General features: G+C 41.9%; 2 protein-coding genes across 2 annotated transcripts; both read left to right on the top strand.

Annotated features, from left to right (window-relative positions):
* The first annotated feature begins 375 nt into the window (after window positions 1-375).
* LOC146389526 (V-set domain-containing T-cell activation inhibitor 1-like) lies at window positions 376-3464 on the top strand. The gene is made up of 3 exons (XM_084919132.1): window positions 376-517; window positions 830-1174; window positions 3108-3464. Exons 1-3 carry the CDS (start codon window positions 376-378, stop codon window positions 3203-3205), a joined length of 585 nt encoding a protein of 194 aa, XP_084775258.1. The 3' UTR covers window positions 3206-3464.
* Window positions 3465-7156: 3692 nt separating this feature from the next.
* LOC146389525 (butyrophilin-like protein 2) lies at window positions 7157-12652 on the top strand. Its single transcript, XM_084912284.1, has 4 exons — window positions 7157-7526; window positions 10308-10634; window positions 11466-11792; window positions 11865-12652. Exons 1-4 carry the CDS (start codon window positions 7157-7159, stop codon window positions 11954-11956), a joined length of 1116 nt encoding a protein of 371 aa, XP_084768410.1. The 3' UTR covers window positions 11957-12652.
* The last annotated feature ends 423 nt before the right edge of the window (window positions 12653-13075 follow it).

The raw sequence follows: 13075 nt of genomic DNA, 5'->3' as shown, positions 1-13075 counted from the left end.
CACAGTCCTGCTGATTTTCCTTTGGTGGAGGCCAAACATTTTGATCTGCAGGTGAAACTCTGCAGTGACCTGAGCGTGTGCTGCTCTCTGGCATCTATGCTCGATTTTCTTAGCAATGGGCCAGACACCCCATCCTCTATGAGTATGGGGTGTCTGGCCCATTGCTACAGTTCATTCAGTCCTTATATCACCGTTGCAAGAGCTTGGTCCACATACCCAGCAATACTTCGGACTCGTTCCTGGTGGGTGATGGGCTCCACCAGTGCTGCCGTTTGTCACCAATTCTGTTTGTAATCTTTATGGACAGAATTTAGGCGTAGCCAAGTAGTGGAAGGCTTTCACATAAGTGGTCTCAGAATCTCATCTCTGCTTTTCATGAATGATGTGGTTCTTTTGGCTTCATCGGGTGATGGCCTCCAGCTCGCACTGGAATGGTTCAAAGCCAAGTGTGAAGTAGTGGGAATGAAAATCAGCAGCTCCAAATCTGAGGCCATCAGGGAGCTCTCAGGGCTGAAAGGTCTGCTGCTTTTCAGTTAATTTAACAAAGTTAAAGTTAAGTTAACAAGAACAGCAGAGAAACTTTTTGAAATCTCTCAAAGGTTTGTTTCCCACAGCACAGAAACAGTTCTGAACAAGTGATCAATGATTTATTGTTGCTGCTTGACCATTAATATCATTATTAGACTCTGGACTTCCTGCCTCTTCCTTTTTTATATGTGGTTGTTAAAATGTTGAATGTTTCTGTCGTTCTGTCTCCTGGTTTCTGTAAATGTGTTTAACGTGATTTTTACCTCAAAGTGACTCATGGAGTCTCTGTCTCTGTCCTCAGTTTCCCAGCATGCTTCGGCTGTGGATCTGTATGAGGGAGAGTCGCTTGTCCTGCCCTGTGAATTTCCCACTTTTGAACTGGACAGCCCCACAGTGGTGTGGAGTCGCTCTGACCTCAGTCCTCCAACCGTCCACCAGCGTCAGCTTCAAGGAGACGAACTGAAAGATCAAAACCAGCGTTACAGCGGCCGAACATCCATGAAGACTGACGCTCTGGAAACTGGAGACCTCAGCCTGACCCTGACCAACCTCCAACTGTCTGACAGCGCCACCTACACCTGCTCCATCAGAGACAAGAGGACAGGAGGACAAAGGACAGTGACAGATGTACAGCTGGAGGTCAAAGGTCAGCAACAAACACCTGCTGTAGGCACATCTGACATCACTCAGATAAAATGTTATTATTTTAACACTGTCAGAATAAACATGATGGATCTTTGATTCTTCACAAATAAAATTTTTATCATTAGAGAAAAAATTGATGTAATATTATCTACAGCTACTCTTAGTACCATTGATGTTAAGTTAGACTCTTTTTCTCCAATTGATCTTTCTGAGTTAACTTCAATAATTACTTCCTCCAAACCATCAACGTGTCTTTTAGACCCCATTCCTACAAAACTGCTCAAAGAAGTCCTGCCATTAATTAATTCTTCGATCTTAAATATGATCAACCTATCTCTAATAATCGGCTATGTACCACAGGCCTTCAAGCTGGCTGTAGTTAAACCTTTACTCAAAAAGCCATCTCTAGACCCAGCAGTCTTAGCTAATTATAGGCCAATCTCCAACCTTCCTTTCATATCAAAAATCCTTGAAAGAGTAGTTGTCAAACAGCTAACAGATCATCTGCAGAGGAATGGTTTATTTGAAGAGTTTCAGTCAGGTTTCAGAGCTCATCACAGCACAGAAACAGCTTTAGTGAAGGTTACAAATGATCTTCTTATGGCCTCTGACAGTGGACTCATCTCTGTGCTTGTCCTGCTAGACCTCAGTGCAGCGTTCGATACTGTCGACCATAATATCCTATTAGAGCGATTAGAACATGCTGTAGGTATTACAGGTACTGCACTGCAGTGGTTTGTATCATATCTATCTAATAGACTCCAATTTGTGCATGTAAATGGAGAGTCCTCTTCACACACTGAGGTTAATTATGGAGTTCCACAGGGTTCAGTGCTAGGACCAATTCTGTTTACATTATACATGCTTTCCTTAGGCAGCATCATTAGAAGACATAGCATACATTTACACTGCTATGCAGATGACACCCAGCTCTATCTGTCCATGAAGCCAGATAACACACACCAAATAGTTAAACTGCAGGAATGTCTTAAAGACATAAAGACCTGGATGGCCGCTAACTTTCTGCTTCTTAATTCAGATAAAACTGAGGTTATTGTACTCGGCCCTGAAAATCTTAGAAATATGGTATCTAACCAGATTCATACTCTGGATGGCATTACCTTGGCCTCCAGTAACGCTGTGAGGAACCTTGGAGTCATTTTTGACCAGGACATGTCCTTCAATGCACATATTAAACAAATATGTAAGACTGCTTTCTTCCATTTGCGCAACATCTCTAAAGTTAGAAATATCCTGTCTCAGAGTGACGCTGAAAAACTAGTTCATGCATTTATTACTTCCAGGCTGGACTACTGTAATTCATTATTATCAGGATGTCCAAAAAACTCACTGAAAAGCCTTCAGCTAATCCAAAATGCTGCAGCAAGAGTCCTGACAGGGACTAGAAAGAGAGAGCATATTTCTCCTGTTTTGGCTTCCCTTCATTGGCTTCCTGTTAAATCCAGAATTGAATTCAAAATCCTGCTCCTCACATACAAGGTCTTAAATAATCAGGCCCCATCTTATCTTAATGACCTTGTAGTACCATATCACCCTATTAGAGCACTTCGCTCTCGCTCTGCAGGCCTACTTGTTGTTCCTAGAGTATTTAAAAGTAGAATGGGAGGCAGAGCCTTCAGTTTTCAGGCCCCTCTTCTGTGGAACCAGCTTCCAGTTTGGATTCGGGAGACAGACACTATCTCTACTTTTAAGATTAGGCTTAAAACTTTCCTTTTTGCTAAAGCATATAGTTAGGGCTGGACCAGGTGACCCTGAATCCTCCCTTAGTTATGCTGCAATAGACGTAGGCTGCCGGGGGATTCCCATGATGCATTGAGTTTTTCCTTTCCAGTCACCTTTCTCACTCACTATGTATTAATAGACCTCTCTGCATTGAATCATATCTGTTGTTAACCTCTGTCTCTCTTCCACAGCATGTCTTTATCCTGTCTTCCTTCTCTCACCCCAACCGGTCGCAGCAGATGGCCGCCCCTCCCTGAGCCTGGTTCTGCCGGAGGTTTCTTCCTGTTAAAAGGGAGTTTTTCCTTCCCACTGTCGCCAAAGTGCTTGCTCATGGGGGGTCATATGATTGTTGGGTTTTTCTCTGTATCTATGAAGCGCCTTGAGGCGACTTTTGTTGTGATTTGGCGCTATATAAATAAAATTGAATTGAATTGAATTGAATTGAAGCATAGACCTATTTATTAAATTCATGAATTTCATTCAGTCAGAGGTCAAAGGTCATGTTGTTCTTTGTGTTTCTCCACAGAACGGTTTCCATCCTGGGCCAAAGCTCTCCTGGTTCTCCTGGTTCTTCTTGTGGTTTCTGGAGGTCTTTTATGTCATTTTCGCCAGTATTTCATGTCAGGTGAGTGTCTCCTACTACACTACCCATAATGCCGATGGTTGATCAAACACCATAACCCTTTCTCAATTCTCAAGTATGCGAGTCCGTGCTCATGTTCTCGGCAAGTCCAGACTTGCCGAGAACAGATATATGAGGTTAACACCAGAGATGGGCAGTAACGCGTTAACCCGTTACTGTAATCCGATTACTTTTTTCAAGTAACGAGTAAAGTAAGGGATTACTATTGCAAAAATGGTAATTAGATTACCGTTACTTTCCCGTAGGAACGCTGCGTTACTGCGTTACTAAAACAGTGATTTTTTTGCGAGAATGTCTCATGACAGTGACGTAAGCGAGTGCGACGTGCGTGACAACAGCTGTGTGCAGATCAACAATGGATAATATATCGAGTGCGGGAGAGAGTATGAGCGTGCAGCGTTTAAAGCGTGGAAGTACTGACCTTACTTTGAGTTTGATTCCATAAAAAGTGACAAAAACATTAGTGTCTGCTGTTCACTGCGTGGGAAGAAAACTTCTTTTTACAGCGAAAAAAAAACCCCTAAACAAGCACCGGGTTCGCTACCACGTAATGGGAAACTCACAGAGAAACTCGCGGATTCTTCCACTGACCGCTGCGGCACACCTGCACCAGGGTAAACCTCCGCCTACCCCACTCCTGCTTTACAGGTGAAAATAGAGCAACAGGACCGCTAGTCTTTGACTTTATTTATTTTCTGCTGTGTTTTACTTGCATCTATTTGAAAGACTGAGTGTAAACACAAAAAAAAAAATTATTTTATTTTATTTGCTGGAATGTGCAGAAAATAGGTTTAAATATTAAACAAATTTCTTCCAGTCAGAGAATGTTGCATATAATTTAATTTTTGCTTGATGCATAAAGTTAAAAGATTAAAACTAATAAAACGAGTTTTAAAAAAAAGAGACTTTTCCATTTGATTACATTTTGTATGATGGATTATGTAGAAAAAGTAGAATTGGGCTGAAAGATCTATCGCTTTATCACCTATTTAGGGGATAAATCATGTTTTAAAAAGTAACTAAGTAACTAAGTAATTAATTACTTTTGAAAATAAGTAATCAGTAAAGTAATGGGATTAGAACAGTAGTTGGTCTCCGACTGATGATGTATCACAAGTACATCAGAATGCAAGTTCGCACAAGTACACATATTGAGACAGGTCCCATTTTTAAAGTCAAGTACAATAACCACAGCTTTGTCTGAATTTGGGGGAAGAAAATCAGGTCATCCAGGCTTTAGGAGAAGCCTGTAGTTTAATTAACTAATTGGTGTCATCCTTCATCATGACTAAATCTATCTTCATCTGCTTGGCAATGACAATGTAAGCTATAGAATAGAATACTGCACTAAGGTGAAGAAGCACAGAAATAAGTTTACTGTGAGGAGGCTATAAGAAGATCAATATAAACTTTCACTACAGCTCATGTTGTACTGTGGTCCTCTCAGTTTACAAGGTGGAGGTGGATTCAGGGGTGGAGTCTGTCCAGCTGATCTGCAAAACCACAGTTTGCCTGCCTAAAGATGCTAAAGTGGAGTGGAAGGACAAAAACAACAGGAAGGTTCATGTGTATGAGAACGGCTCTGACCGACCTGAAGAACAGAACCAGGATTATAAAGGCCTAACAAAGATGAAGAGAAACTTACCTGGAGACCTCAGTCTGACCCTGAAAAACCCCACAGAAGAAGACACCTACACCTGCACTGTCTACAGCAGGGAGGGAAACATCCTGATGAAGAAAGATGTGGTGCTCTACGTCAGAGGTCAGTGCTGTAGATACAGATCAAAGGTCAGAGGTCAGACTCATGATGGTGGTTCAGTCTCAGTGGGCTCCATCCAATAATGTTACAGTGTTAGCATGTCTGATGTTTGTGGCTGTTTTGGTTTTTATTTGATTTCCAGCCAAATGTAAAAGCTTCATCAGATGAACTGTAGGAGCAAAGTTCATGTGTGAGACTTCATCTGAAAAGTAACATCTTCTAGTTTCTGAACATGTGTTTGTTTAGCATGTGGCTAAAACACAGGCTAAGCTAAGTCAGCTCAAATCTCAGTAAAAACCTTCTTTGGTCCTCATCTATAATCAGTCATATCTGAGTCACAATAACTAGAAGATGATTTCTAGCAGAAGTGTGAAAATCTCCACATCCTTTCTCCATGTTATCATCCAAAGCTGTGTGAAGTTTCAGAGCTCTGCAGCTAACAGAGACTTTCAGTTTGCTGCTCTCTTCCTCTGACAGCTCCATTCTTAGGGAGCGTTAGTTCTCTGTTTCACTTTATTCCACTTATTCAGTCTGATGTTCTCTGATCTGTTTCTCTTGTTTAGTGTCTTAAATGCTGCCAGTGCCTCTCTTTGCTTTAACCAACCTTTCTCTTTATTTCTGAGCTTTTTAAGGACTTTAACTGATGCATCAACCTTTGAAAATGGAAAGAAATCAGTCAGATTCATGGCTGCATCAAAGTGTCACATGTAGTTCTCCCTGTGGGATTATAATATTATTTTATGCCATGTTAGACCCCTAATTAAAGATGGTGAATTATTATGTAGATTTAGTTTGCATTATTCTCCTGAATTAGAAGAAGGTGATAACTATTGCATTTGTTAAGCTGAGTTGCATTACATTAGACTGCTGATTGATTGTGAATGAATGATATTGTTTTATGATGCATTATACTGCTGAGTTATGAGAAATAGTGTTTGCAGAAAGTCATCGCCTTATTTGTCTGATTAGAAGAGAACAGAACATACTGGAGTTTTCTGCCCCATCTCAGCAGGAGCAGATAAACAGGGAGCCAAGGTTGTAGCTTAGAGAAAGAATGTGAATGTTTAGGCTTTTATGATTAGGTGGGGGCCACTAGAGGCTATAAGAGTTTGATCAATGCTCCACCATTTTGAGATCTGATGCTGTCTGCGTACGGTGTCCATCTCCCACGCGTGTGATCATTAAAATCATCGTTTGACTCAACCCGGCCGGACCAGTGTTGTTATTGTGGTTTTTCCTCTTGTATCCATCCCCAATATTTGAATCCGTAACATCCCACATCAGCTGGATTATATTTATAGCAGCAAACAGACTAAATATGATTTTATAGAATATGATGCATTACTGCAGATTCAACACAATAGAAAGGATTTGAAATGAGCTCAGCCTTAAACATGTGCAGCAGTAATATTGATCCATAGACACTGATGGGAACATTTTTCTGCACAATAAGTACTTTGACTTTTCATACTTTATGTACAATTTGCCAGTACTGCAGTTTTGTGTGTAGTGAGGTGTTTTCATGGTGTTTTCTTGGTGCTTTTACTAAAGGAACGCTTCTATCAGATTCTTCCAAATGTTGTCAAACTGAGCTGTGTGATGAAGTGAGTGTGACAGAAACACTCAGACTGTGTTTCTCTGCTTCATCAAGTCAAATCTGGTCCTCAGAGACTGAATAAAGTCCTGTCCCACTAACAGCAGCTCCAACAGTCTGTTCACTGCTTTCTTCCTGTCTGTCTTCATCTTTCTGCTGCGTCTCCTCTTCACACTGACCACTTTCTATCTAACAGTGAGCTCCCAGTGAAGCAGCAGCATTCAGCCTGTTAGAGTCAACACAAATGTCTCCAGCCAAGCTCATGTTGTGCTTTGTTGTCCTCTCAGTCCCCCAGGTGGAGGTGGATTCAGGGGTGGAGTCTGTCCAGCTGCCCTTCAACACCACACTTCACCTGCCTGAAGATGCTAAAGTGGAGTGGAAGATCAGTTCATACACAAAGGTCCACGTGTATGAGAACGGCTCTGACCAGCCTGAAAAACAGCACCAGGATTACAGAGATCGAACGAAGATGAATGAAGACCTGCTGAAAACTGGAGACCTCAGTCTGACCCTGAAATACCCCACAGATGGAGACAACTGGACCTACACCTGCACCGTCTACAGCAGGGAGGGAAACATCCTGCTGAAGAAACAAGTGGACCTGAAAGTCAGAGGTCAGTGCGAAGGATAAACTACGCGAAATTAGCGTTTTTGCTAACAGCTACAATAAGCATAAAAGTTACTGTACGGCTATCATTTGTTAACATGACGCTTGTTTTTATACATGTAATACATTTATTATCAACCTGAGAGTTTATCCGCTGGTCATTCGACATGACGAATGACTTCTGAAGTCTTAATTCGGCTGAAGATGGTGTAGATTCCTGACAGTAACACTTTCGGTCTGCTAGTAAAACGTATCTATTAATCTGCGCTCGATTATCCTTGAACTGGAACCGGATGTAAGTCCCAAAAAAAACTGAATTGTAGAACTGAAACTGAATGGTGAGAAGTGAATCTGAAAGTATTCGAGAGCTAAATTTTTAAAGGATAAAATACAGTTTCAAAGCAAAGGAATTCATTTTCAAAATATAAAATTCAATTTCAATTCAGTGATGAAATTAGGCTAATTCAAATTCAGTTTTTAAAAGCATTTATTCAAGTTACACTTCAGATTCAATCCAAGAAATTCAAATTCAAATTTAACTTATTTAAATTCAGTTTCTGATGACACAGATTCCTGCCCATAATGTACAGCTTCTGTTTTAAACATTTGATGTACTCAGTTGCATGAAGAGCATATGAGATTTTCTCTGACACAATTAAATAAAACACAATGAAGGTCAAAGGTCGTCACCTGTATGTTGAACTCGGGCGATCGTGGCTCAAGAGTTGGGAGTTCGCCTTGTAATCGGAAGGTTGCCTGTTTGAGCCCCAGCTTGGACAGTCTCGGTCGTTGTGTCCTTGGGCAAGACACTTCACCCGTTACCTACTGGTGGTGGTCAGAGGGCCCGGTGGCGCCAGTGTCTGGCAGCCCCGCCTCTGTCAGTGCGCCCCAGGGTGGCTGTCGCTGCAATGTAGCTGCCATCACCAGTGTGTGTGTGAATGGGTGGATGACTGGTTGTGTAAAGCGCTTTGGGGTCCTTAGGGACTAGTAAAGCGCTATACAAATGCAGGCCAGGCCATTTGAACTACAAACTGGAATTCTTTCAGTTTTTTAGTAGATAGTGTGTTATTTACCATAAAGTGATTCAGAGTTATTGATACCAGAGTAACCAGAGAGGATAATATATTTTTAAATATATAACTTTCTACAGCACTGAATATACTATCTTCATGTATTTATAACATTATTCACTAGCTGGCCCCACGTCCTCATTTTAGGTTTGACAGCGTTTTAGTAGGTAAAAGAGAATGCTTTGACATGAATTGAGCTGCGGTTTGGGAAAGGCCTCGAAGGGGACTGGCAATGGTTCCCGGGCCTGGCAGATCTCCATGCACTAAATAGAAATGAAATGAAGGACTTAAAGAATTGAGAACAAGGAGGGAGGGTGGGACGCGTAAACGAGAATGAACAGTACTATTAATATCAACATTTCACCGAGTTCTTTTGATTCCTCAGAGGCATCCGATGGAAGACAAAACACTTTATTTCACTTTTACAATACTTCTAGAAGGGAGATGCGTCCTGCAAGACACGTTGCCGCGGATCTCAAAATGGTGACGGGCACCTGACAATTTTATTACCGGGCACCTTATTCTAGTCTAAACAACAGTATTTTTCAGTAAGTTTCCACTGCAAGATGGTTCCCTCTTATCTACTGCTCTACAGGAAAACATGGGCAAGAGCCTACGACTGAAGGACACCTATTCTAATGCCTTTATTATTCAGGGCTGTGTCCACTTAACACTACTTCTATATGATTATATGGTAGTTTTGATTAATGCGAGATTAATATAAGGCACAGTAATAAAGCACTTCAGGTAAGATCATTCCAACAGTACCTGTATAGATGACAACCGGAAGGAGTGTGTTTGGAGACGTGGCCCTGCTCCTGAAATTCCGATTCATAATCTCCAATTCACAAGCTGGGTCCACGTCCTCATTTTAGGTTGGACAGCGTTTTAGTAGACAAAAGTGAATGCTTTGACATGAATTGAGCTGCAGTTTGGGGAAGGCCTCGAAGGGGACTGGTGATGGCTCCCAGGCCTGGCAGATCCCCAAAGAAGGCATCACCTGAAAGCAGTACTAACTGTGCATTACGAAGGTCAGCGACCTCAGTGAGAATAATTCAATTTTCAATTCAACTTATTTATACAGCACCAAACCACAGTGACAGATGCCTCAAGACCCTCTGATGATGTCTAGAGGAAAAACCCAACTATCATATGACCCCCTATGAGCAAACACTTTGGCAACGGTGGGAAGGAAAATCTCTCTTTTAACATGAAGAAACCTCCGGCGCAACCAGGCTCAGGGAGGGGCGGGGCCATGTGAAGTGACTGGTTGGGGTGAGAGAAGGAGAACAGGACAAAGACAAGCGCAGGGAGAGCGGATGCCAAGTGACCTTGCCACCCAGGCTAGCGAAGCTGAACAGCTCTCAATAGTCGAGGATTCCATGGAGTGGAGTGGATCTTATAAAGTATATGTTTTCATTTTGTGAATAACTTGAAAATCTTAGCTCAAACAGAAACACTCAGACTGTGTTTCTCTGCTTCATCAAGTCAAATCTGGTCCTCAGAGACTGAATAAAGTCCTGTCCCACTAACAGCAGCTCCAACAGTCTGTTCACTGCTTTCTTCCTGTCAGTCTTCATCTTTCTGCTGCGTCTCCTCTTCACACTGACCACTTTCTATCTAACAGTGAGCTCCCAGTGAAGCAGCAGCATTCAGCCTGTTAGAGTCAACACAAATGTCTCCATCCAAGCTCATGTTGTGCTTTGTTGTCCTCTCAGTCCCCCAGGTGGAGGTGGATTCAGGGGTGGAGTCTGTCCAGCTGTCCCTCAAAACCACACATTACCTGCCTGAAGACGCTAAAGTGGAGTGGAAGATCAGTTCATACACAAAGGTCCACGTGTATGAGAACGGCTCTGACCAGCCTGAAGAACAGCACCAGGTTTACAGAGATCGAACGAAGATGAATGAAGACCTGCTGAAAACTGGAGACCTCAGTCTGACCCTGAAATACCCCACAGATGGAGACAACTCCACCTACACCTGCACTGTCTACAGCAGGGAGGGAAACATCCTGCTGAAGAAACAAGTGGAGCTGAAAGTCAGAGGTCAGTGCTGTAGATCCAGGTCAAAGGTCAGAGGTCATGTGGGAGTTTATTCTCTGAAAGCCTTTAGTTTGAATCTATTTTCAGTTCATTCAAATAACATAAATAACATAAGTTTTGATCTAAAAGCCAAAAATGTCAGGCGGAGCAACGGAGCATGTGTTAAAATGAACAGACGATTAAAAATGGAGTCGAAATGATCTTCAAAATAAAAGACAGTTTGTGTCGTAACCACCGCCTCTGTTCAAAGATGGTCATTCACAGTGGACATAGATGGCTTCTTTCACTCCTCTTTCAAACCATCTGTCTTCTTTGTCCAAAATGTGAACTTTGGTGTCCTCGAAAGAGTGACCTTTGACCTTTAGATGCAGATGGACAGCTGAGTCTATTGATCACACAATATTCCATCAATAGAATTGATTTGACTTTGATTTGTGTAACAAAGTGATTTCCACGTCTCCTTCATGATGTGACAGTGTCAGAGCTGAATGCACTTGTAGAGTATCATGTTTTTATGGCTCACATTTAAAGTGTTCCAGCTCTAATGTACAGCTGTCATATTAGAAATAGAAGCAGCTCTGATTTTAGTGCTCAAAGAAATCGATGAAGTTATCAATTCACACATGAACAGTTTTCTGCAGCGTTCCTCTCGGCCTTATTTGCAGCTCCACTCTTGTTTTTGCTCTAATAATTATTTCTCTCCATGAGCTGATTCTCTGCCTGAAGGAGGCGCCACTCCATCGCTTCATTTAGTGCAGAACAAGAGTCACATGATGCTGCTCTGAACACCAATCACACTTTGTACAGCTCATGTTGTGTTTGTTGTCCTCTCAGTGTGTCAGGTGGAGGTGGAGGAGGGGGCGGAGTCTGTCCAGCTGCCCTTCAAAACCACACAAAACCTGCCCGATGATGCTAAAGTGGAGTGGTGGGAGGTGAGTTCATACCACAAGCTCCAAGTGTATGAGAACGGCTCTGACCAGCCTGAAGAACAGAACCAGGTTTACAGAGACCGAACGGCGATGAATGAAGACCTGCTGAAAACTGGAGACCTCAGTCTGACCCTGAAATACCCAAAAGATGGAGACAGTGGAGAATACAGATGTGGCGTCTACAGGAAGAACATCTGGATCAGAGGGAAAACTGTGCTGCTCAAAGTCAAAGGTTTGTTTGTTTATCCGTGTGTGTGTGTGTGTGTGTGTGTGTGTGTCTGACTGTCTTGTGTCTCCCCTGCAGGGAGAGTTCAGGTCCAGGATCAAACAGGGGACATCAGGAACAGAAGCAGCTCCATTGATCCGACTCCTCTGATGGCTGATCAATCAGTTTGATCTGTGTGTTCTTTGATTATTGATCAGTGATGTCAGAGTGGAGTCAGTGTGATGTTGTTGTTGTGTGTTTGAGACTTTTAGGCTGTATCCCAATTCAGGGTCTGCAGCCTTAACGGTCCGCGTACTCAAAGACCGCTAAGGCCGGAAGTGAGAGGCTTGTGAAATGGGACGGTCTAGCCTCCGTCGCGCTGCCCAGGTGTCCTAGCAACCATGACACTAACAGCTGGAAACGTTTCATACAGCTTTGTTTGACAGAAATGAAGGACAAAATCTTTTGTTCATTTGTTTGTTTGTTTCTACATGAGCTTTAATTTGATAAGTATCTGAGGCTGAGACCACGGGACTGTAAAACATGATTATTGGGCTTCACTTCTGTACTGAACAGTCATTTTAAGATTAGCTAGTAAATAACAATTAGCTGATGTTTTTCATGAGACTAAAGTCATCTCACTTTGGTAATGAAAATATAATATGGCCAATATTAAAGTTATCATTTCAATCATTATTAGTTATTACAGCAGTGAATGAACTCTGTTTCAAATACTGAGCTTCAGTAAAGATTCAAGTTGCATTTATTTATATTTCCTGTCACCTTAAATCTTCACCCAACACAATGGGCAACACATTGAACACATTTCATAAGTGGTCAGAAACTTGTAAATGACTCATGGAAGAATAAAGTTACGTTGAAACCAAGCACACCATTGTTTTTCTTGTGACATTACCAATAAGTTTGATATGTCACATGGCCCTCTTCCTATTGAAAAAACAAAAGTTGTATCCAAGATGGCCAACTTCTAATTGGCCACCACGGTCACCACCCATCTTGAGGAGTTTGCCCCCTCACATATACTAATGTGCCACAAACAGGACTTTAATATCACCAACCATTCCCATGTTATTACGGTGTATCCATATAAATGGCCCACCCTGTATAATATGGCCAATATTAAAGTTATTATTTCAATCATTATTAGTTATTACAGTGAATGAACTCTGTTTCAAATACTGAGCCTCAGCAAAGATTCAAGCTACATTTATTTATATTTCCTGTCACCTTAAATCTTCACTCAAAGACAGGTTTCTTTGACACTGTATATATAACTGTGTTATATATAA

Source organism: Perissodus microlepis, chromosome 3, assembly GCF_051167445.1.
Source record: "Perissodus microlepis isolate ML-2025 ecotype Zambia chromosome 3, ASM5116744v1, whole genome shotgun sequence".
In the NCBI taxonomy this organism is placed as follows: Eukaryota; Metazoa; Chordata; class Actinopteri; order Cichliformes; family Cichlidae; genus Perissodus; species Perissodus microlepis.
This window is presented reverse-complemented; position numbering and strand designations above follow the sequence as displayed.

Bases quoted from the DNA above. Each gene is read 5' to 3' on its own strand.
- LOC146389526 (XM_084919132.1), top strand. From the start codon at position 376: ATGAATGATGTGGTTCTTTTGGCTTCATCGGGTGATGGCCTCCAGCTC. The intron at 518-829 runs GTCTGCTGCTTT...CTCTGTCCTCAG, and splicing joins GGAGCTCTCAGGGCTGAAAG to TTTCCCAGCATGCTTCGGCT. The intron at 1,175-3,107 runs GTCAGCAACAAA...TCTCTTCCACAG, and splicing joins TGTACAGCTGGAGGTCAAAG to CATGTCTTTATCCTGTCTTC.
- LOC146389525 (XM_084912284.1), top strand. From the start codon at position 7,157: ATGTCTCCAGCCAAGCTCATGTTGTGCTTTGTTGTCCTCTCAGTCCCC. The intron at 10,635-11,465 runs GTCAGTGCTGTA...TTGTCCTCTCAG, and splicing joins AGTGGAGCTGAAAGTCAGAG to TGTGTCAGGTGGAGGTGGAG. The intron at 11,793-11,864 runs GTTTGTTTGTTT...TCTCCCCTGCAG, and splicing joins TGTGCTGCTCAAAGTCAAAG to GGAGAGTTCAGGTCCAGGAT.